General features: G+C 59.4%; 1 protein-coding gene across 2 annotated transcripts in view; it reads right to left on the bottom strand.

Annotated features, from left to right (window-relative positions):
* Positions 1 to 19,138: 19,138 nt before the first annotated feature.
* CTDP1 (CTD phosphatase subunit 1) overlaps positions 19,139 to 23,836 on the bottom strand; it is a 30,630-nt gene continuing 25,932 nt past the window's right edge. For both annotated transcript variants that reach the window (XM_074355438.1, XM_010955052.3), the window contains exons 12-13: positions 20,110 to 20,294; positions 19,139 to 20,014 (exon numbers count right to left, since the gene is read on the bottom strand). In XM_074355438.1, coding sequence (XP_074211539.1) covers positions 19,870 to 20,014; positions 20,110 to 20,294 — 330 coding nt within the window. In that variant the 3' untranslated portion in view covers positions 19,139 to 19,869. The remainder of the gene's footprint in view (positions 20,015 to 20,109; positions 20,295 to 23,836) is intronic.

Below are 23,836 nucleotides of genomic sequence, written 5' to 3'. Positions count from 1 at the left end.
CCCTTTGGCTCCAGAGAAAGTTCTGGCAACACTCCCAGGAGGGATCGGAATGGTTTAGCTCAGGCCCTGTGTCCATCCCTGAACGGGTCCCTGTGTCCAGAGGCATGAACTCCCAGCAAGTCAGGCTGGGGTCGTGCAGCGGTGGAGCGTCAGGGCCTTGGTTCACAGGGCTGAGTGACCAAAACTGTGCAGACATTGCCAAGTGTCCCCGGGGAGGGGCAGCAGAGTCACCAGGTGAGACCCACTGCAGAGCACACTGTCCTCACCCCGTGTCCCTCACCCCGTGTCCCTCAGCCCGTGTCTGCGAGACTGTTGTAGCGCTGAGACAGCTTCAGGTCACTCGGACTTCTCCCAGAGGTCGTCTGGGCCTGCTCTGGTTTTCAGGTGAGGGGAGTTTATTAATGTCTCAAATACAGTTTCGAGGAATAGAAAAAGCAAAACCGGTTTATTTTCATTATTTCAGGGCTGACAATTCATTGCCGTGAATGAAAATAGGAGACGGCCCTCAGCGCCCCCTCCTGACCGCTGACGGCCTCCAGTAGTCCTCTGAAGCCTCAAACCTCAAAAATGAGAATAGTAAGAGCTAAAAATAGTGACGTTGCAGGTGACAAATGCAGCCTGTCCTCCCTTCTCCTGGGGCTGAATGATTCCAGCTCGGTGACCATTTTCCTCAAGCCGGGTCTGCCAGCACTTGACCCATCAGTGTGGCCGCAGGTCAAATGCCCCGAGGCCTGAGGGGTCAGAGCTGAGCCGCATTTGTCGCAGGAGCAGAGTCAGCCTAGGAGGGCGTGGGAACAGTGCTGTGTGGTAGCTTCCCACCCGCCACGTGTCTCCGAGGAAATTGTCGTCTCTCGGGGTGGAGGGGACACGCAGTGCCTGCTTGCTCATCCCTGTGAGACCAAGCCCCCTGCCTGCCCCTTACCAGCAGGGGGCCTCCCACCCGGGGAGACTCATTCCCTGGGGGACTGGCGCCAGGTCCATGACGGAGACCCCCTGTCGCGTGCGTGGACTCTGCCCTCAGTGAATTTCACCTTCTTGTAAAACAATATATTCTCACTCATGCATGAACTTTCCTCAGGTACCCTCTAGGTGCTAAGTCTGTGCCAGACGCTTGTGACGCAAAGAGCTTCTGCCCTTGTAGGGGAGCCACGCCTATAAAGAGGCATCGGGTGTGACGTGCAGGCATTCAGGCCGTGGGGATGCACGCCCTTTGTCACATGCAGGTATCGGGTCAGTGACTCTCCTGGGGCTGGGGGTAACAACATGGCCCCACACCTGGGAGACCTGGCACCTGGCCAGACACCAAGTTCCTGCGGCGTGAGCGGATGGCGTTTGCATTTAGAAGCAGCGATGCAGTGGCGGCTTCAGTTCCCAGCTCTTCCGTGTGGGCAGGGCTGTGGCGGGAGGGAGGTTAGCTGGCTGGACACCCTCCCCTGGCTGGTCTCCTGTCCCCACCCTCAGGCTGCCTCACGCACAGTCTGCTGACTCTGCTCCGGCCTACTTTCCGAGGGCACCTTGCTCCGCACGTCTGCATCTTCCTGAGGATCCCTGATGATTCCCGACGGCCCTGACCCCTTGCTTCGCACTCTCCGGAAGCGCTGAGCGCTGTCCAGCATGGTGGCCTCTCTCAGAGGCATCAGCCTCTGCCCCAGTTTCGAGATGACAGCTCTCTGAGGAGCAAAACCTGGAGCGAGGCTCCTCCTGCCCCCTCTCCCTCCTGGCATCCAAGGAGATAGGCGTTAAAACCCTCACGGGATGGTGTTTGGACGCAGGCATGTTGTTCGGGGTGACCGGGCCTTGCTCGGTGTCTTCAGGGCCTCCTCGAGGGCACACGTGGTCGTGGGGCCTCCCCGGCCACTGTGTGCATGTCATCGAACTGGTCTCCATGGTGGTGGGTGGGCCGGGTTCCACAGGTCCCAAAACTGAAGTGCCCTTTCCCTTGAGGGTGGGGTAGAATCCCTATGTGAACTCCGATGTCTCTTAGCTCCGTGAACACAGTGAAACCAGTGACGCAGCATGTTCCCTCCCCCGTCCGTCCTCCCCTGCTCAGCCACAGTGGTCTGTGCAGACGCTCAGGCGCCTGTGGGGCCCTGGGGCTGCCCACCCGGCCTCCCCTCTCAGAGGCAGCGGGGGGCTCAGTCCACAGACCACAAAACCAAACAAAAACTATGGTTTTCTTCACTGCCAGCCCAGAAAGCAGAGTTGCTAGAATGTTCTTAGCTGACAGTGGACACAGACTCAGCCCCATGCCCACTGGTGGGGCTGGGCTGCGGACGGAGCTGTGTCAGAACCCTGATGCTCACAGGCCACACGTGCGGGATGCAGGGAGCAGGCAGGCGGGGCCCCGTTGTGGGGAGCAGAGCTGCACCCACAGGAGGGGTCCAGCCCCGCCCCAGGGATACCCCCAGCAGAGAGGCACAGGGAGGTGTGGGTACCGGGCCTGGGGAGCCTCCCGGGCACACGTGCTCTGCCCCGCCGCCCCGCACAGATGCGAGAGTGACATGGCCGCGCTCCGAGGACGGAGCCACGAAGGCCCCGAGTTTGGGGCCTCCTGCGTCTGCTATGTACTTCCCAGCTGCCGTGTTCTCTGGGATAAAGCACAAGGCAGAGCGTGGCAGCTTCTGTGTACTCACGTCCAATCTGAGGGTGATCTTCCATGCACGGTGTCTTCCGAGCTCTCAGCTGGGACACCCAGAGCTGGGGACCCCATCGGAGACAGAAAGGGCTCTGCTGGGCTGGTGTCCCGGCCGCTGGTCCCTGCCACATTTTATCTCACCCTCTCCCTCTCGTCCCGGCCCTCCCCATGGGGACACCTGCAGTGCACACCAGGGTGGGCCCTGTATTTGGGTGGAAAGAGAGAGGTGTCATTTCACGACAGGTCAGGACAGAGCCCAATGGGCCCAGGGACATCTGGAGTGCGGTGTGCACGGCAGGAGGCCGTGTCTGTAGGATGGGGCATTGGGGTGGGGGTATTTCCAAGAATGCTCTGGGACCCTCGCAGAAAGGACGCACTGGGTGACTCAGATGCTGAGGTCACATCCCCTCCTGCAGCTCTGAGGACCGCAGGGCTGGTGCTCTGAGGGACATCGTCCCGCGATGTCATCGGAGTGATGTCACCATCCCACGTGGCATCACAGGTGGACGGTCACGCCTGCGGATGAGCAGTGCTGCCTGGGGGGGCAAACTATCCTCCAGTTGGTTGCAGGCTGTTTTTACTGCCCTTAAACACCCCCCGCCCCTCCTCCCACCCACAGAGATGTGCTTTTCCCACTTGCTATCGGAGGTGGGAAGTGTAATTACCAGGTGAGGAGTCGTAAGAAAAAACCTCCCTTGGTAACCAGCAAGGATGCTGGTTCCAAGTTTGCGTCGGGTATAACATTTCTTTGTTTGATAACAAGATACCAAGCGCAGGCAGGAAGCAGCTTTGGGGAAAGGCCAGGCTATTTGAGAATGTTTTAAAGGCTTTCTTCTAAACACTTCCACCGTCTCTCAGCTGAAGCCTCCCTGACTCCTTGTCTGGCTCCGGACCGAGTGGGTCTGTGCTAACAGCCAAGTGAGTGACACCCTGGGGACACCTCGCTTCATGTGAAGGCATGTGTGTAACGGCATGTGACCCACTCTGCTGGAGAGGTGGAGGGGCTCAGCCTGCAGCTCCCAGGTGTCAGACGGAGCCCCAAGGTCCCCATTCACCCTGGCCAGCCGGCCCAATTGGCTGTGGTGGGGATTCAGGTCAGCATGACAGGTGGAGAGACAGAGACGCAGGCCAAGTGGGGTTGGGGAGGACGGCCTGCTCCCACCCCCGCAGCCGGTGCCGCCCCGGCGTGACTGAAAGCCGTGTTGTCCAACACATGGCAGTGTTTTGAAAAGGGGGCCTTTCAGGAAGCGTTGCTTTGCTAAGGCTGACCCTGAACACTTCAGTGTGCACTCATTTATTCTCTCGAAGGTGGTTTTCAGGGACCCGCCCAGTGCGGGCACTGTGCCCCTTGCTGGGAGTGATTCAGCAGCTGAAAGACGGACTTCCCACCTCCAGGGGGCCTGCAGCATCGGGGACCACCCCATGGTTGACCCCGTCCTTAGGTTAGCATGCAGTTCTGGAAACACCACCCAGGGAACTCTCTCAGCACTGCAGGGACTTGGAAGTCAGAGGCTGGAATTTGAATGGTTGCCCTGTTCACTTATTTTCCTATGTTTGCTGTGGAGTGACCGGAAAACTTCCCGTCCCTCAGCACCTACGTACCAGAGGTTACCAGAACCAAAAATAAAACGATGCTCCACAGCTTTCCAGACAGGTGCAGCTCAGCAAACGAAGGCTCTCCAGACGCCCTCAAATCACACTCCCAGAGACTCCAAGACAGCCAAGCAATTAGAGAAACAGTTGCTGTCAAGAGAAAAAATGCCAAATGGTGCTAGCTTTAAAATTTTCTTTTTTGTCAAACTGGACTCTGGCCAAGTTATAAAACAGGAAATTTAGATTTAGAAGGAGACGCACAGCCCACTGGTTCTAGAGTAACACCAGGTCTCCCGGGAGGCAGGTGTGGTCCTGAAGCACACACCGGGGAACAGGCCTGCCCCGCGCTCCGTCCAGGTACAACCTGTGTGTAACTGGAACCTTCCGGTGTCATCGTCTTCGTTACAGTGGCAGATGTGCCCAGGGTCTGCACCCCTGATGAGACGCAGAGCTGGGTGGGGGCAGGCCCTCTGCACCCAGAGGCCCACAGAGGTCTCCTCGGAGGATAGCTGGTCCAGTTCTCCTTGGCTGAGGCTTCTGAGGCAGGAAAGGCTTGTGGCCAGTTCCCTAAAGGAGGTGGGGACCGTGAGGGGCCTTGGCCTCCCCAGCGAACGGCACACATCTGGCTGGAGGCCTCTCTGCCCTGGGAGGGGGCAGAGCAGCAGCAGAGCCCGGGAAGGGCTGGTCAGCTGAAGATGCAAGTGAGCTTGGACCAGAGGCTGCCCGTGGGGAGAGGTCGCAGCGGAGGGCCCGGGACTAGAGGCGTGGGGCCCCCGGGCCAGGATGGAGCTGGTGGTCGTGGGGGGAGCCTGCGCTGTTCAGGTCTGCCGTGAACTGTGTCCAGCCGGGTGGTGTTTGCTCGGCTCTGGAACCAGGACATTTGCTATTTGATAAATGCAGGCCAGGCTCTTGCCTGGTGGTGAGTGTGAGAAAGGCCAGCCTGGTTGTGGCCGCCGCGCAGCCTGGAGCTGCAGATCGCACACCATGTGAGTGCACAGCTAAGGATCCCGGGGGCTCTGTTTGCAGAGGGGTTGCCCGTCATTCCTGAGATTTGCTTAATCTGTGTGTGCAGGTGAGTGTGCTGGAAACAGCTGAAAATCTGTAATAAATCGGTAAGAAGAAAGGCAAGCAGTTAATCTAAGGAACCAGCAGCATGATTCAGGGGAGTTACAGAAACTCTCTGGATCTTAAATGAGGGCCTGGGCCGCTCACAGTGTGGTCTGTACGGGCCTGCTGGAGGTGCCGGGCTCGGCCCCGCCCCAGACCATTTAACCGAATCTCTGTTTACGAGACTCCAGGCGATTCACCCGTGTGCAGACAAGTTCCAGAGGCTTGGCCACCCCACCTCCAAAGTCCGTCCAGCTCTGCATTTATTTGATTCTATGAAAAGAAGGGAGGCTCTGAAGGGGCTATAAAGGGACCAGCAGAGCAGAGAATCTCTCACGAAACAAGCAACGGAGCAACGCTGATGAAGGATTTTGCTGTTTAATGTTCGTGCGGGGCAGACACAGACGGGCCGTGCAGCTGTGCAGTTATTAAAAACCAACCTTTGCGAGCTGACCGCGAACTGAATGCATTACAGGATGAACCACTCGGTGCCTGTCTGCCTGTCCTGTCTCTCGGGTCATCTGGGTCATATCTGAAACTGGACCACGTGGGAAGATTTACAGTACGAAGTCGGCAGGGGCTGCAAACCAGCCCCAGTGGACCTGTGGCCCGTTCCAGCACCAGGCATCTGTCCATGGCACCGCCGTTAGTGGCTCTGGAGGAGAACTCTGCTTCCAGCAAGAAGTAGTGGCTCTGGAGGAGAACTCTGCTTCCAGCAAGAAGTGGTGACTCTGGGACCTGGTCTCAGACAGGGTCTTCCACTTCAGCTTCAGCTGGACATTCCCAGGCACGACCAGGCCCCGTTAGACGAAAAGGTCTTTCTGGAAAGGTGTCAGGAGTTTGCAGGGTCCCCGGGAGGTGGAGCTGGGCCACTGAGCAGGGCAGTGCCCGGCCATGGACAGGTCTGGCCTGAGCCCCATGCCAGCTGGCCACGCCAAGGTCACAAGTCACAACCTAGCCCCTCAACTGCCCCAGAGGGTGGTGGACCTCCTCCTGCTGGGCCACCGGGCTCCCCCGCGAGAAGATGGGCGTCTACGTGCCTCTGTGGGGCTATGCAGCCCCGGGCCCCGTCAGCCACCATGCCTGAGCCTCTTGGGGGGTGACACGTCCCTCACAGGGCCCCTCTGGGCATCGATGCCCTAGTGCACTCCCTCACCTGGTGCTCCAGCGAGCCCCCCACCCCTGGGACTGAGTCCAGCCCGACTGCAAGTGCCCCTCAGTCCTGTTTTGAGAACTGCCAGCTGGACCCTCCGATTCAACATTTACAACCAGATTCACGGTTAGTCCCACCACGAGGTCCCTCCGCAGCCCACCGCCAAATGCCCAACCTGCAGCCCCCTTTCCCTCGCGTCCGCCACCACCGAGTCGGCCACGTGGTGTCTGTCCGAATCCCCCGTGAGAAGCCAAGGAGGAGCAGACCCGCCCCAGGCCGCCAGGAGCTGGTAGCCCGGAACCAGGGTCACCACGGAGCGGGCGGGCCGCGAGGGGTTAGGCTTGGCCACGTCCGCAGGGGCTGCTCTGAGAGAATCATCCTCTGAGAGACGGGTCAGCTCCATGGCTGTGTGTCCTGTGCACCAAACAGACGCTGTTAAACGTCTGAATGAGCAAGAAAGCGCCTCCTCCAGCTGCCGCTGCTGCATGTACAGCCTGAACTTTCAGCACTTCGAGAGGCTGAGACTTTTTAAGTGACTAATGAGGATCCTGGTAAGGGACCCCCACCCCGAGTTAAGTGGCTCAGAGGACAGGGCCAGCAGGACGGCTCCCCAGTCGCACGCGGCCGAGAGCCCACCATTGCCGGCAGCTCCAATTCACTGATGGACTGGAAGTCGGAGCCAGGAGCTTCTGCACCTCAGCAGTATCTGCAGCTTGTTTCTCATCCTCGGCTGGAACAGCCACCCGCTGCAGCGTCGCTGTGTCCTGAGCTCGGGCCTCACCCCCGGCCCCAGTGCAGCAGGCCTCCTGGACCACCTCCGGGTCAGGACTCTGGTGCCCAGAGTGGCTGATCTAGCTGTGTTTTCGCCAGGCTGACTGCTGTCCTTGGTTAAGACCCACCGTGGTTTCCTCTCCCTCGGGGCGCCTCTGATCTCTGAGTCTGGGCCCCACGCATGGTGGACTTGACATCAGCTGTTTTCCTTGCCCTAAACGTCCCTTTCCTGCAGGGCGAGCACCTGCCCTTGGGGATCGCTTCTCTTCCCAGCAGACCGTATGTTTTCACTGGGAGCGGCCACTGCATCGTACGTGGCAGAAGGACATTGATGGGTTCAGGGGCGCGTGTGCTTCATGCGGAAGCCCCAGCCCAGGAAGCAGCTGGGGGTGAGACACGTGGGCTTGGGGCCTGTTTCTGTGGCTGGAGGAAGCCGGGATAGTGGGGAGGGAAGCAGAAAGGCAGACAGAACACCAGTAGCACTTGAGCACCTGGATTCAGCCATTCCTGAAGCTGACCTTCACCTTCAATCTCTTAGCTTGGTCTTTCAGCACTTCCTCGATGCTACGAGCTAACTAATCCCCGCTTGCCTCAACTAGTTAAAGTTGTGTTTCAGTTGATAGCTAAGTGTCCTTCTTTTGGGCCCGACAGTGCCTGAGCACGTGTGAGTCATTAGCCGTTGATATATTGTAATAAAACTACCCCTTCGTGCATCAAGGCTATCTCTCTAAAGGCAGAGCCTGCTCGTCTTTATTCTGTAGCTCCTAGATTGGAGACTGCCTCACAGCAGGGGTTCAACAGACATTCGTCAAACTAAGCTGAATGTGTAGAATTCTTGGCAGGCAGCTCCTTCCGTGTGTCCACCTCTCCCAGGAAATAGACTGGGGACCAGCGTCCCCAGTGAGGAGAGGAGTCTGGCTTCACATCACTGCGGGCTCCCAGCATTCATCCCACTTAGACAGTGAAGAGCCCGGCCGCCCCTCCTCCCGGCGCGGAGCCCACCTTCCTGCAGGGGCCACGTGGGAAGGCCCCTGGCACTGGGCGCCCCGGGCTGCTGAGGAGGGTGCCCCGGCTGGTGGCATCTCTGTGGAAGCCCCGTCAGCAGGCCACCCCCTCCCCAGGACAGAGCGGCCCATCTGGCACCTGATCACGTGTTGGGCTGGGCCATCCTGGTTTTGACACCCCAGAACTGCCCCCATGCCCAGCCCGCCCTCTGACAGTCCTTCCTGCTCTGAGGACGGACTTGTCCCTACCTCGCCTTGGGGGTCGGTTGTCCTGGCCCCACAGGTCAGCACTGCTCCTCGGGGCCCTGAGGCCCAGGAGGGCAGCACTGCGGGGCCAGGGACACGTTCAGCCGGGTGAGAGCTCCTGCCCGCTGGGAGGCTGCCCCACCCGTCACCCGGCTCAGCCTCATCCACTCACACAACACGTTCTAACCTTCCCATGTAGACAGCCCTGCGGTGGGCTCGGCCTGCTGGCGTTGGAGGAATTTCTGACGAGAGCACCAACCCTGCCTCACGCCCATTTTCAGGCCCACTTGTCCCCCCCAACCCCTAACGTGCCAGTGGAATGACCGGAGGGTCCAATGAGGCCCCCTTCAGACTGTGGGGGGACTCGTACCGTGAGGTGGGGGCAGGAGCCCACTGGGCTCTGCGTGTGGGTGGGCCCGGGCACATATGTGTTTACAGCGCAGGAGATGCAAACAAAATTCAAGTTCATGCACATGTGGGCTTCATGTTTATACTTTTCCTGTTGCTGAAATGGAAATCTGCTGCTAAATGTGTTACGGCACATTTATATAATGAATCGGCTATTCGTGCTGTCTTCTGCGTGCTTTATATTTTCTCTCTTTAACACACTTCAGGTGACACTGATGCTGGTAAACACTGGGCAGGGACCCCGTCGTCCCTCTGCAGGCAGGCGTCCTTTCCCCACGCACGCCGCGCATCGCGGGGGCTAGGCCCCCACTTCTGGACCACAGGCCGCCCCACCCAGGCTGCAGGATGTGAGCAGTGCTTCTGTCTGACCAGAACCCCACAAAGGCTGAGGTTAATTAAAGCTGCTCTCCGCACAAATCTCTTCCATGAGAAAACCCAGGCTCTGTATCAAGGGGACGGGAAAGCCCCCCTGGTCCCAGAGGGCGGCTGAGTGACCGCCAGCGGAAGCAAAGCAGAATCACAGTTCAGGACATGAGTGAGTGGGCCCCACAGAGACCCAGACCTCTCCCAGGCCCGGGCCCTCGCCCGTCGACTCCACACTCATGTCACACGTGTCCCCAGAAGTGTCATCCTGCCTGTGGTTCTGCTGAGGTGCCCACACCGTGGGGACTGTCCCCAGGAGGTGAGCCTGCGGGTGGAGGCCAAGGCGAAGAGACATTAGGGCCATCTGGAGTGGAGGTCGGCCAAGGGGGAGGGAACCCACAAGAGAGGTCAGGACGGAGAAGCCTTCGAGGGGACTCGACCTCTGGGCTGTGGACTGCACTGGCTTTTCTGTCTGCATCACACTGAGTACTTTTGTTTCCCCAGAACACGCCTTGAAGACAGGAGAGTGAAGACCGTCGTCACCAGGCGCTGGTCCAGCCCTGACCCCACCCCTGAGCCTCTCCTGGGAGCTTCAGGCCCCTCCTGTTACTCCTTTGATGATCTGATTTCCAGGGCCTGCTGCCGGCTGTGCAGGGGCCAGACTCCAAGGCTGCCGTGTCGGTCCTCCAGGAGGGGCGTCCACCAGGGCCGTGTCTGCCACCAGGGACAGGCTGTGTTCAGACCCTCACAAGCCTCGACCTCTTAGGCCCCAATCTTAATCCCCTTTAAACTCACTAAATGCTTTCTGCCCATTTTAGTCTCCACCACGAGGAATGTGGGGGAGAAGCCGGGACCCTGGGCGCAGAAGCTCGATGACAACCAGGGTGGCTGCAGGTCTTGGAGCCTCCCCGGCGCACCTCTGAAACAGCTGGGAGCGTGGCAGATGGCAGACCCTGGTACTGACGCAGGCTGAGTCCTGAGACGCTGCCCGGTGAGGCCGCTGTCTCTGCCGGTTCTTGGGACACGCACGGCGGGGACAGAGTGTGAGGGAGCACGAGGAAAGGCCACGTTGAGGGACAGTCTGTGAGACGTCCGGCCATGCACATCAGAAGGTCTGGGTCACAACAGACAAGGACAGACTGACGACCTGGAGGGACAAGGGGCCAGTTGCCCAAAGGTGGCACCCAGGAACATAGAAAGGACATCGGGGGGACGTCATGTCTCCGAGGATGTGGGTGAGTCAGCAGGCTTTTCCTTCTCAGCTGGGCTCCTGGCAACAAGGAACACCCACCCCCCCCGCCCCGATTTTAAACCTGAGACTTCGCAGCCCAGACTCGCCCCGGCGGGACCAGCCCCGTGTGGGTCCTGGCAGGAGTCTTGTTTTCTTCCTGAGATGCTCCTTGTGGACCTGCAGGGACGTGGGTGCCGACGAGGCTGGGGCTGTTTTCTCTCCATTCATTAAGTGTGTGTTGTGACACCCTGAATGGAGCTGTGTTTACCGCTTCCAAACATTGCCGAGGCGGCTTGTCAGGATGAACACCTGCTGTGCGGAGCGCTGGTCTCCCTGGGTTTGCATTTTCTCATCAAGCGACTTTTTCAGCAAGAGAAAACCTGTTGCCGCACATCTTTCGTTTGGTGCTGGAAGCACGTAGCAGGTTACTTAAGCCAGTGATGTTTCAACCTTACTATCACTGCTGTTGCCGTTCTGATCACTTTATTTAGCGGGAACCCTTTCTTCAAGCTGGACCCTGGGTGCAGACCCAGCGTGAGCACACGAAAGTGCAGCAGGCCCTTTTGAGAAGGGGTCCCTACAAGGCACTATCCAGGACCCATCAGCCCAGCCATCATCCTCCCCTGAAGCCCGAGGCTCCCTGGTGGTTACTGCCGTTATCCACGGTGAGCGAATAGATAGTAGGCACCTACTGTGTGCTGGGTCTGGTGTGCAGGCGGCCCTGAGGCAGCACAGAGCTCTTGGGGGAGGACTGGGACTTCAGGAAGGTGGTGGGAAAGCTCCCAGCAGCTGGGGGAGGCGGGCCGGGGAAACCTCCGTGGGGAATCTCTGATGCTGTTTTAGGACAGCAGCCACCAATGCAGACAAAGTTTGCTTCCAGTAAACCTGTTGGATTTGGAGCAGCAGCAGGTCATGGGGTCCTGCTGGCTGCCCGGCTGATGCCACAGACATTCGGGGCTCAGCTGGAGGCTCCAACCTCACTTCTCCATCCAGGGAGCATGGGGCGGGGACTGCTTCCGGAAGCCAGGGGCCCCTTTCACCCCGGAGGTCCCAGGGCTGCCTTCTGTGGGGTGGGGTGTCCTCCCCATGTGGCCCCAAGTTTGCATGTGACTCTTAGCAGGTGTTGGAGGAGGGCTGGGACCAGGCCCACGCAGCTGTCTCTGGTTCAGTCCCCCCATGGGGCCACGGCAGGGCGGGCAGTGGGATGCGCGGGGAGGCGGAGGCCTGGGCTCCGCAGGCTCCAGACGGCACGGGCTCGGGAGGAGTCTTTAACACTCACTGGGGATCTGGTTTTGAGAAGGACTGGAGGGACGTGATGGGGCGGGGGATGGGGTGCTGGGACGGCAGTGACCAAAGTTGGCTGAGGTGCCTTCTCCCCTGACTTCGGGTTCTGTGGTCGGGCCGGGCGGTTCCTCCCCAAACAGCCAAAAGCAGCATATCAGGCAGAATCAGGGCCACGTCCTCACACAGGGGCCAGCTCTGTGAGACCAGCAGGGCCACCGCCTGCCCGGGGGCTGCGTCCTCCCTCGAGCTAACGTTTGTTCCAGCAGATGAGTTCTGGGCCTGTGTGAACCGGGGCACTAGCAGGTGGCCTCTCTGTGACAGAGGACAGTTTGTAAGGAGCTACGTGGCTCGTGGATTCTCTGTTCCAGTCCTGTGGTCACTGAAAGGGAACAGAATTCACGACAAATCACCGCTCTTGGGATAAAATGCCACGTGTGGCGAAGTTTGGTGTTCCAGAGATTTAAAACCACTCCTGTCTGCAAATCAGTTTTATAGTCACCAGTGCCTATGAAAAATGCTACTTAAAGAAATCAGTCAGCTTCCTTGTGGTGACCCTGGGGGAAAAAATGTCTAAAAATTGAACAAAGCAGTGAAATCATAATTTATCTGTTTTTGTTCTCTGCTAGGACTGGAGTAGTGAAAGGCCCTTGTGGTCCAGTGTTCTGGGGGCACTGTCACGGGGCAGATCTAATGCACAGCAATGGAAAATGGGGTTTGGGGTGCGTTTGGGACTGTTTGGAGTAGAGGAGAAGAGGTGCGTGAAAGACGTTTAGGCTGAAATGCAACAATGTTACTTTATTAACAGCAGTGCATTCCCTTCAGTGAAGGACACAAGTTAATCCTCAACCCAGTGTGGGGAGCGCCAGCCTCCTCCCAGGAGAACCACGTGCACTGCAAATGCCTGGAGGAAACCCTTGTGGGTTTGGGAGAGCAGTACAGGCAGGCAGGACTTCTCGGCTCCATGGCCCCCAGCCCTTTAATCCAGGTCCTCAGAAGGTCGGAGGGCCCGCCAGAACCACTATTTCAAGGGCACCAGCTGAGCCCTCCCCTCCTGCCCTGCACCCTCGCCCCTAGCTGTGCCATCTGCCTGATGGGACCTGCGTGGTGCCGTGACCCCCCCCCCAACCCCTGTGACCTGCCCCAGGGCCAGACTCAGCAGGAGGCTCAGGCCAGCTGCATGGCTGTCTGCCCCCACTACCCACCGCCCACACCCCTAGCAAGGAGGAAGGTGCCCTTGGGCCTCAATCCATTTCATTCTCAGCAAAGGTGACGCTCACGGGCTGGGGGCCGAGGGCCAGGCAGCAGCTTCACCCCCAGGGATGCATCCTGACAAGACCTGCCCCCAAGCATCTCCCCACCAAGCTGCACTGGGTGGGGTGCGTCTCCCCCAGCGACCCGGTGCCTGGGAGGGGGCTCACCTGCAGGGAGGAAGGGAAAAGGCCAAGATCCCGCTGGGCTCTGGGCGGCAGATGCAGGTGCGCAGCTCAGGGCCTCCCCTGCTGGGCACCCAGACTTCTGGGGGGAGCCTTCTCGGCAGGGCTGACCAGGCGCATTGGGACCCCCAGGGCAGGGGCTCCCCGAGGCCTCTTGTCCCCCTCGGCATGAGCTGGGTGGCTCCTGACCCTCGGTCAGTCCTGACTGTGAGCCAGGCTCCCTCCCCACGGCACACACACGAATCCAGCACACCCCTAACCTCAAATCTGGGCGACTTTGCTGGGAGAGCCAGGAGCAGCTGCCCTGCAAATGTCCTGGAGCATGCTCAAGCCTCTCAGGCCACATCACGCAGTGACCTCGTCAGCTCGTGCTGCTGGGAGCAGCTCAGCCTCGAGGGCCAGATCCTCGGAGGACTTCTGTGCCCACACAGACTGCCTGTCTGGCCCGGCTCCGGGACATGGCCTGTCTCAGAGGTGTCAGAGGTTAGTGCCCACCGGAAGATCCTGTGTGAGCAGGACACCAGTCACCTCCAGGCGATGGCACGTGCGTGTACACGCGTGTGCACATGTGTGTGTGTCCAGAGGGTGGTTCACACGATCTACAGCAAGCACTACATCGTATCCTGTGTGGGTCACAGAGCTGCTGACCTCAGAGCCCAGGAGCCACGCGGGGAGGCAACGCTGACAGGCCGGGGACAACTGGCGCCCTACACAGCCTGGTGGCAGCGAGGCCATCCCGGTCTGCTCCCCTGTGGTCTGCAGACCTCTGCACTGGCCCATGCCGGGGATGGAGAAGCAGGCGTTTGGAGCAAACCCCCAGGCAGGTTCACCGAGGCTTCCCAGGATGCAGTCAGGGTTGTGCCGAGCAGGTGTGTACCTGGGACGCCGCTGGGCTCGCTGGGAGCTGCAGGCAACGTGAGCACACGTCCGCCAGGTGCCCAGATCACACGCGGGAACAGACTAGAAAGAAGCCACTGGGTCTCCACCACAGAGACTGCTTTGTATTTCTCTTGTCGTGAGGACGGCCATGTTTTGCTTTACTTTACATGTTTCCACACTGACTCCTCCAGAGTTTTGCTCCGAGGTGGGGACCACAACGTGGTGAGTACAGGCGACGTGCTGCCAGATTCCAGCAAAAACATCCCGCGCACGTCTTCCAAACAGGGTAGAGACTTGCATTTGAAGACAACCACCTTGGGGACCAGAATTTTGGCAGCAGTCAGGGGCTACTGAAGACAGCAGGTTGTCACCAAGCAGGCCAGGCCTGTGCCGCTTGGTGGTGGGAGCCCAGGATTCCCCAGCGTTGGCCCTCGTGGCCTTCCTCCCACGCGTGAGGCCCCTGGTGTCCTTAGCTCTTGTCTGTGGGAGGCGTCCCATGGTCCTATGGGGGGAGCCAGGGCCAGCTGGCGGCTGGTGCCCAGGATGGCTGGGCTCAGAGGAGACGAGCTGGTGCTGGAGAGAAACCTCAGGACATGCCGGGCAGTGGGCAGAGCGCCTGGGCTGGAAGGACGGTGCTGCCCTGGCTTCCCCACACCTCCTGAGGGCCTGTCTCCTCACCGCTCCCTCGGCCCGGCCCTGCCCGCCCCGCCCAGGGTCCTCCGTGTGGGCTGGCTCTCCTGCTCTGGCTCCTCCTTCCTGTGCGCCAGCCCGACTCATCCCCACGGGGGACCTGGGGCCCTGCTCTGTCCTGCTGGGCTGCAGCCAGCCCACTCACCTCACAGAACCTCAGTGCAACCAGAGTGGAGACAGTCTGTCTGAGTATTGGGGAAGGTGGCTGGCACTTAAGAGTCTCGAGAAACGTGTATTCTTGTGTCCACGGGTCTGCTGGCAGGTTCCACCTTAGGCACTCAGCTTCCTGTCCGCACTTCAAATGCAACCAGCAAAAATCCAGACAAAGCATCATCACGCTGTGTGGTTACTCCCGATGTTTCTGCCGTCCCGGTGGAGGGTTCCTGCCCGTTTTCCTGTGACCGGGGCGCCCCCCTGTGGTGCGGGGACCTTCCCCCTGGTCAATGGCCGGCCTGGTCACTCGCTGCATGGAGTGAACGTAAGGTACGTGGACCACCCCGCCAGTGGGGGGGTTTAGGACCATGACAGCCCTGCTGCTGCCCACGTCCCTCTGCCAGAGCCAAGCTCTCCTCCAGTCTCGCTCCTGCACTGGAAACGGGAGCAACGTCTCAGGACTGCTGCGTCGCGGCTAGAATGCCCAGGACAGGTCTCCCTAGGTGGGGCCGCACTGGGGTGGGTCCCACAGAGAGGGGGCAGCCGCGTCTCAGCACTCTGGTCCCAGCGCCGGGGAAGTGGCTCTCAGACAAGTGTGCGTAGAGCTTTTTTTCCAAGTGACCACCTGAAACTGGTGCTATTCCCATATTTGCTACAAATGACCCCCAATACCTTTCAGAAAGACAGCTGGACTTGGTGCCCAAAGCCTGGGGTGCGGGGACTGACAGAAGCATCCTGTTACTTCAGAGCGCTGGCTCATCCTGTGCACCTTTCAACTCAGACTGAGCCCCTTTACTCACGTGTTCCCGCTTCTTACTACGGAAAATTCCAAATGCAACAGAGTGGGCAGAACTGCGGCTTTCCAGGGAAGACCAGCCGACTGTGGTCCCACAGGGCCCCCGCCCTCCCCGCTGTGCCTGGGGGTGTTCTGACGCAAACCCCAGACACCACGTCATTTCATCCATAAACATTTCAGTACTGTACCTTAAAAAGGGGCTTTTAGAAAAGCTACACCTCACCTAAAATAAGAGAATATTCATTACTATCATATCATTCTGACCATGTCATGCCGTGTGCTTTCGCGTCTGCCTACCTTCAGTTTGTGTGAATTAGGAGCCAGACGAGCCCACGTTAGGACTGGACGACACGCCTCTGTCTTTAGCCAAAAGGCTCTCCTCTCTCTTCTGCTTTTCTTGCAAAGCACCCTTTGAAGACACCTCTGGAGTCCCCAGCAGCCCGCCTTCTGCATATTGGATACTGACGAAGCCCCTCTGAAAGGGCTGCATGATGTGCGATTCCAACTACATGATGTTCTGGAAAAGATAAAACCGAGGACACAGCGGACAGTCGGTGGGGCCGGAGGCCAGGGAAGATGAACGGCGCACAGAGGATTTCAGGCAGTGAAAATCCTCTGAATGACACGGTAACGCTGGATGTGTCCAAACCTACAGAACGTTCGACTCCAAGAGTGAATTTTACTCTAAGCTGTGGATTTGGGGTGATGATCCTGTGTCAGTGTAAGTCCATCAGTCGTAACAAAGGTGCCATCTGGGGGAGGTAACGGGGGCTGTGCGTGGAGGGGGCAGGGCTGTGCGGGAGTCTCTGTACCTTCCCCTCAATTTCGCTCTAAACTTAAGCTGTTCCAAAAATAAAATTTTTTAAACAATATGTGTAAGAAACTGAAACAACACACTGAAACGTTACCATGGTTAGACTTGGTGGCAGGGTCAGAGCATTTTTTCCTTCATCCCCGATGGTTTATGTTAAAAAGCTCACAATTAGACTCATTTTAAAAAGCCAGGCACATGACCACTGGAAAGTACAGTAAATGCTGGCTGTGACTGTCACCTCTGCGTGTGACGAGTGTACTTGAAACCAGGCTGCACCTCTGAACGAGCATGCGTGCGCGTACACACCCGGTGCACACAGCAGACTGTGCGTGGGCTGCATTGACTCTGATCTTGACAGTAACAGCTCCATGGACACAGCGCAGCACGAAGCGCCCCTCCAGGCATACAAGTGGGTGGCCGGTCGCTCTGAGCGTAGCCGCCCTCCAGCCTCTCCAGGGTCCTCACGGGGAGCACGGGGGCCCCCACCCAGACGCCTTGGCAGCCCGGCCCTGACTCCAGGTTCCCGTGGAGTGGGCCTGTGGACCAGGTTGGACCTAGCCGTCCATCCATGTTGGCACCTGCAGGTTACAGCTTCATGGTAGTTTTAAAAACGTAATGTGAAAAACTCAGGTGGGGCAGGAGTCCACTCACGTTTACACAAAATTTCAACCTCCCCTTTCTCAAGGAGGAAAGGAAACTTTCACCGAATCTCCAGTGTTACAGATTTTTGAATGTTGGTAAATAAATGGCCTAAGATTTATTATCGACTTGTGCCAACAAGACTTCTCTCTCTCAATTCTTGGTCATGAATTTCCTAACAGCCATTTTAAGCATAAGGGCTGACATTTAAGTTACGTTCAAGGAAGCAAGTTCCAAGTTTCCTATTAAAATTCTAAAAAAGACGTCATTTGGGAGAGCGGCACTGAATTCAGCATTTTCCCCGACCTCAGCGCGTTTCTCTCTGCACGACCATCAGGGCTGCTGGCCCCGGGCAGCCCTTACCTGAGAGGAGAGCTGGCCACGCTGGTGGCGGCTCCACAGGAGGACGAGGGGCCCCAGGGACCAGCAGCCTGACCCCCAACCCCGCTGGCCCCAGCCTCGGCTGAGCCAAGTTTTAAGTAACTGTGTGGTTTGCTCCGGCGCTGGACGCACCTGAAAGGTGTGCATCAACTACGGCACAAGGTGGGGGAGATGCCGCCCCGCCGCCCCTCCCGGGAGCCTTGCCCCTCTGCTTTGGCAGTGAAGGCCCCAACCCCCCCGGACAGTGGTGGTCCCTGCTGGCTCAGCGTCCACTGGCAACAAGGCTGCAAGCCGCCGCCAGCGCTGACCCATTCTAGAAGTACCCACCTAGAAGGCTGCTCTGTGTTTGCACTGAGGTTACTCAGAGTCACAATCCTGCCATCTCCATTTCTAGCCTAACAGACCACCTACCAGGGGGGCCCCCGTTTCTTTTCCATGGGAGCAGTTTTGACTGGAAGTCTTGGAGGGCCGCATTACTGCCGTCGTGGAGAGTGCTGAGTGCGTGCATTCACATCCACCTTGGTGGGGAGACGAGGCAAGGGCTGTGCCTGGACTCCTGCCTACCCACACACATCCCCATGTGCACTGTGGTACTGCCCCCACCCCACCGTTGGGAGAGTGGATGACACTGTGCAGAAGGCCTGCCCTGAGTGCAGCCAGCAGAGGGAGGCCAAACCCTGGGAGGAGGATTCAGGTTTCCAGCGACACCTAAGCATCTAACACCTGGATCCAGCCGAACTTGAAGCTGCCCCGTAACCTCTCAGACAAGCGCCAGCACAGGAGATGAGCTCATTGGAGCTGTGACTCTGTTCCTTGCAACAGAGAAAGTATGAAGAGCTCACAGCCTGAGCCGAACGGTCACTTTCAATTCAGTGATTAGCCCAGAAAACGGGAAGAAAAAGGTCCGCTGTGTCGGTGTCGCGTTGAAGCAGCTCACCTGCGACCTCTCAGCGAGTCGCACTGAAGTCTCTAATCAACGCCTCAGGCAGCTTAGCCGACACCCTCGCCCCAGGCTCCTTCTCCACGTGACCACCACAGGCCACAGACACAGGCTGGACTCCGGGTTCTGCCACCCAGCGGGGAGCACACAGGCAGGGCCCCGAGTGGCTGCCTCAAAGGGGCACAAAGGCGAATTTGCCCGCTGCCCACCCCAGGGCCGCGGCCTGAGGCCAGAGCCCAGAGGTCCCAGGGCAGCTCCAGCCCAGGCCGTCTGGTGCCACGTCGTGTACGAAGAGTCTCATTTCCTACCTTGTCAGGGGTGAGGACCTGCCAGCAAAGCTGCCTCAGTTTCCTTAGGTGCCTTAAATCTGACTTCCATAAATCTAGTAATTAGAAATGACACCTTTGAAAAGCTCCTCCCAGTAACGGGAAAACAGCCACGGAATGGCTTCAGAGAGAGCACCTGTTTTTGTTTAACCTTCCAAGGCCCCGGTAACCCAGCCAGGAATCTTCTGAGACACCTTCTGCCCCGTGAGCTCCCTGACAGGGTTGCGGTGTGGGGTGGCTCACCCACGCGGTGCGTGATGTGGATCCCGCACAGAGGGAGCGGGGCAGAGGAGAAGGCTTACAAAAAGGACTTTTATTAAATGAAAGAAAAAATCTGTGTGTCAAATACGAAATCGATATACAAAACTTTACATCCGATCTCGCAGGGGAGCCAGGCTGCCAGTGAGGGCAGCCCTCTGTCCAGACTCCAGGTGCCCATGGAGGAAGGGGGTGGTCTGGGCGTGTGGAGTGGACCCCGTGCTGGAACCCGGGTCGCTGCAGAGCTCCAGGGGCCTGGCTGCCTTGGTGCCGCTCCCTCGGGCCCCCCAGGCCTGTCCACCCGATGTCAGGTTTTGACGCACGTGACTGCTCTGCCTCAGCTAACATCCAACACGTTTGTTCGGTGGCTATAGTTGTGAAAAAGCACGAAAATGTGGGTTCTCATGACATCGTCCCCCACGTGGTGTTGGATCCCCAGTCTCCTCCCTAAATGAAGTGCGGTATTTAGGGAGCCCCCCCCCAGTCCCTCATTGCCTGACAGCAGACCACAAGCTCCAGCTCGCCAGGCGGCTCCGCTGAGCTCACCAGCATCTTTGGCATGAACCACGCTCCCCGTCACACGCTGTCACTTAAAAAAGTCGGCTTTCCTGTAGTAAAACTTATAAAAACACCTATTTTCTTCAAAATAATGTGTTTCTGTATGTGGAGCTGTGCTAAACAGACACGTCCCTCTGGAGAAAAGGCAACCCCATCGAGGGCGGCCTATGCAGACGGAGGTGGCCGTGTGCCAGCCCCGCCCGGCGGTCACATGAGGTCGCCCAGCTCGGCCTCCAGCGCAGCCGCCATCTCGTCCGCCTCCGAGCTGCCCCCCTCCTCGTCCTCGTCCTCCTCGTCCTCGCAGCTGGACCCGCTGGCAGCGTCCTCCTCGCTCAGCTTCCGCTTGTGGCCCCTGTGGGAGAAGCATGTGAGGCACTCGGCTCGCGGTGAGGCCCCCTCTCCTGGTGCTGCCCCCAACCTGACGGCCCCTCACCTGCCCGTGCTCACCTGGGCCCCCGGCCATCCGCTGCACTCCCCTCGCCGGATGGAGTGGACTTGAGCGCGTGTCCCCGCTGGGCCCCCGGGGCCTTGGGCTCGCGGGGCCTCGGTCCCCGCTCCTCCTCCTCCTGCTCTTCCGGCCGCCTCCTCTCACTGTCGCTGTCATCACTGCCTTCTCCTAGGATGTCGTCCACCTGACGAAGGGCCGAGGGCAGCACACTGTGAGACCGACGTCCCCGAGAGCCCAGCGATGTCCCTCGCCCAGGGATGAACCCACAGCAGCAGCACGGCCCCACCCGCCTCCCAGAACTCTGAAACGGGGCTGCAGTCAGGTGCTCGCAAGCAGCACCAAGGACTGTCAATGGGGCGTGTGGACGGACGATGGCCCAGGCTGTCCTCTCCTCTGTGCCCACCCCCCTGGGCCCTGCATCCCTGAGGGAGACCCGGGTGCAGGCCACGCAGAGCCTGACCCTGATGGGGCTCTGCCTCCAGCACACTTCAGGGCCCACGGTGAATGAGCAGGGCGTTCGTCTAAATCGAGGCTGAGGCGGGGAGGCTCCCATCAGGTGGAGAACCAGGCCAACCAGGTGGCACCCCCTCAGAGCCCCTCCTGGGGAGACGGAGCCGCAGGGGATGGCAGGGGCGCCTGGGGTGAAGCTCCGGAAATGCTCACTGAGGCTCCCCTGGGACACCGGCCCCGCCGCGCGGTGGCGAGATTTCTCAGAGGAAACCAGCGACCCGCTCACGGGACTGACGGCGCGTGTGCGGCGGCGGCCTTGCGGGGCCACAGGACAGCTTTTGGACACTTTGCTTAATTCGTACTGAAGCCTTAAGCTACCAGACAGCAAACCTGTGTCTGAGGCCTCAATTTCTCCAGTGAAACGCACTCATGTCCACACACAAACTCGCTCTGCGGACAGGTAGTGCTCACTGGTCCAAAGCTACCTTCACAGTCAGTGAAAACAAAGCACCCACGAAACACCACGAAACTAAGTCTACGTCCTCCTCCTTGACAGGAGCTGCCATGGAAGCGAGAGGAAACCGCCAGCAGGCTGCACCCTCGGGGGAGAGGCCAAGGTGGGCCTGCACCCTCGGCGGGGAGAGGCCAAGGCGGGCCTGCACACTCGGGGGAGAGGCCAAGGCGGGCCTGCACCCTCGGTGGGGAGAGGCCAAGGCGGGCCTGCACCCTCGGCGGGGAGAGGCCAAGGTGGGCCTGCATACTCAGTGGGGAGGCACATGCGAGGAAGCACTCGGGGGAGAGGCCAAGGTGGGCCTGCACCCTCGGCGGGGAGAGGCCAAGGTGGGCCTGCATACTCGGTGGGGAGGCACATGCAAGGAGGCACTCGGGGGAGAGGCCAAGGTGGGCCTGCACCCTCGGTGGGGAGAGGCCAAGGCGGGCCTGCACCCTCGGTGGGGAGAGGCCAAGGTGGGCCTGCACACTCGGTGGGGAGGCACATGCGAGGAGGCACTCGGGGGAGAGGCCAAGGTGGGCCTGCACCCTCGGCGGGGAGGCACACGCAGGCCCGCACACGTGGGGAAGCACACGAGGGGTGGCGTGCACAGGCCGGGCAGGCTCCCTCACTGCTTGTCTGCACCGTGGCACATGAGGCACGTGAGCCTGCACTCAGCACGAAGCTCTCTCACGTGAGCCAAGATACACGCGCATAACCGTCTGGCACCGACAGGACAAAGACCCGAGATGACCACACTAGGTGCACGTCTGCGTTCGTAATTCTTTTACAGAAGCAAGGAGGAGATTCTGTCCTGGACCTTGGGTTTGCAAAGACACTGACCTAAGATGCCAGCCTGTGCCTGGCGCATCCAAGGACAGCACACACTTAACCAACAGTCCAGGGGAAGCCACGCTACGCCGCCTCGTGACCTTCTGTGCTTTCCCCTGAGAGGAGCCGAGATTCTGGCCGCAGAACAAAGAGGGGCTGGACATGAAGGGAACGGGGATGGCTCGGGGGCTGAGGGGCTTGGAGAGGGGTCTGTGCTTCCAGATGCCCTGGCTGTGGGGCCCCCAGATGAGGTCTTAAACGTTCAGAGCAGGCAGGCTCACCCAAGAACCAAGCACCTGTTTGCTGGTCACAGCCTGTAGCAAGAGCCCCCTCTGGTGGATTGAAATACAACTGCACTGCAACGGGCTCAGAGTCACTGCACGGGGGGCGTGGGGCCCCAGGGACGGGGTGTGTGTGGCGTGTAGGGGGCCGTGGGGCACCAGGGATGAGGTGTGGGGTGGGCACGGGGCTCCAGGGACAGGGCGTTTGGGGGGGGCGACCTCGTATTTGATTCCATCACACCCCGCAGGACCCTCCACTCACGGAACAGAGGAAAGCACACCAACCTGACAGTCGTACAGAACGACGCCAGGTGACCTGAAGCAGATTTTGTGATTCCCAGAACGTAACTGTGTTTGAAACATGTTTTCAGCAGAAAGCCCATTGAAGGAACAATGTCATTCAATGGGAAAATAATCTGCTGATAAATCGAGAAACAGCACAAAAAGTAGGCCACCCAGTTAGGTCTCCACTGTACAGACGGCTCTACAGAGACCAGAAGGGAACTGAGAAGGCCCTGCCCTCAGCGGTCCCTAAAGAGCAGGAACCTCTACTTAGAAAACTGACCTTGACTCTGGCAGATGCACGGCAGTTTTCTGCCAGGGTCTATCTCAGTTCAAGGAGCCTTCTGGGGTTTTCTCCTAAAACTTACCTCAACACTGACCAGTGAGCCTGACCACTCCTGCCTCCTACTCTCCGGGGAGACCGAGCCGGCAGAACCGAGCCCCCGCCTTTGAGATTGGGACTCGCTCTGGGACCTGCCTGGGGAGGGAACGTTCGACGCCGACACATTCCCTACTGTATGAGGGGTTTTATTCACTCTCGCCCACTCTAAAGCCTAGTGAGCACAGACCCCTCATGGGATTCGATGATGCAGACGGAAGCATCCCCACCTCACGGGCAGGGCTCACGGCCAGCCCGCGCGGAGAACTCTGTCCGCCAGGCCTGCGGTCTCCCGGCTGCTAAGGCCAGAGCCCTGCTTTGGAGGCTCCCTAAGACTTTCTGAGGGCGGGCGCCTCCCAGGAGAAGCCGTGATACTGACCACCGGGGACAGATCATTGAAAGTGAACGGAATGTGCCTGCCGCCCCAGTGGTCCCCAGAGGTCCCGAGGACAATGCCCATCCACGCGGCACAGCGGGCAGCGGCTGTAGCTCCTCACATGCCTCTGAGGTGAAAGTCTGAGGGGCGTTGGGCAGCGTCCGTCCTGACCAGGGCCTGGCTGGGGACTCTGTTACACGTCGGTCCTTGCGAAGAACGGTCAGGCCAGGAGTGATGAGCACAAGCACCCGCAGGGCCTGGCCCTTCTCTGGAGGGGCCTGGCTGTGACAGCCCGGGGGCCGGGGGGGCTGGGGGGGTCCAGGGCAGGCCGACGTGAGGGCCCGAGGCTGCTCACGTGGGCAAGACACGGGCAACTGGTTGCAGAATCACTTCCAGTTCAGGCGTGTTTTGCTCCCAAGGAGAACCCCCTCTGCCTTTAACCTTCAGTTCGGAGGGGATTCCATCGCCCAAACCTTCTCAGTGGTGTAACAACAAAGTACCAGTCTTCTGAGTGTGTTTCAACAGTCCGTGTGCACCCGAGACGGCAGTGACTGGGGTTTCTCACCCTCAGCGCTGCTGACACTGCGGGGGCCGCCTGGCACCCCGGCCCCACCCACTGCACATCAGGAGCCCTCAG

This window comes from Camelus bactrianus, chromosome 30, assembly GCF_048773025.1.
Source record: "Camelus bactrianus isolate YW-2024 breed Bactrian camel chromosome 30, ASM4877302v1, whole genome shotgun sequence".
Lineage (NCBI taxonomy): Eukaryota > Metazoa > Chordata > Mammalia > Artiodactyla > Camelidae > Camelus > Camelus bactrianus.
This window is presented reverse-complemented; position numbering and strand designations above follow the sequence as displayed.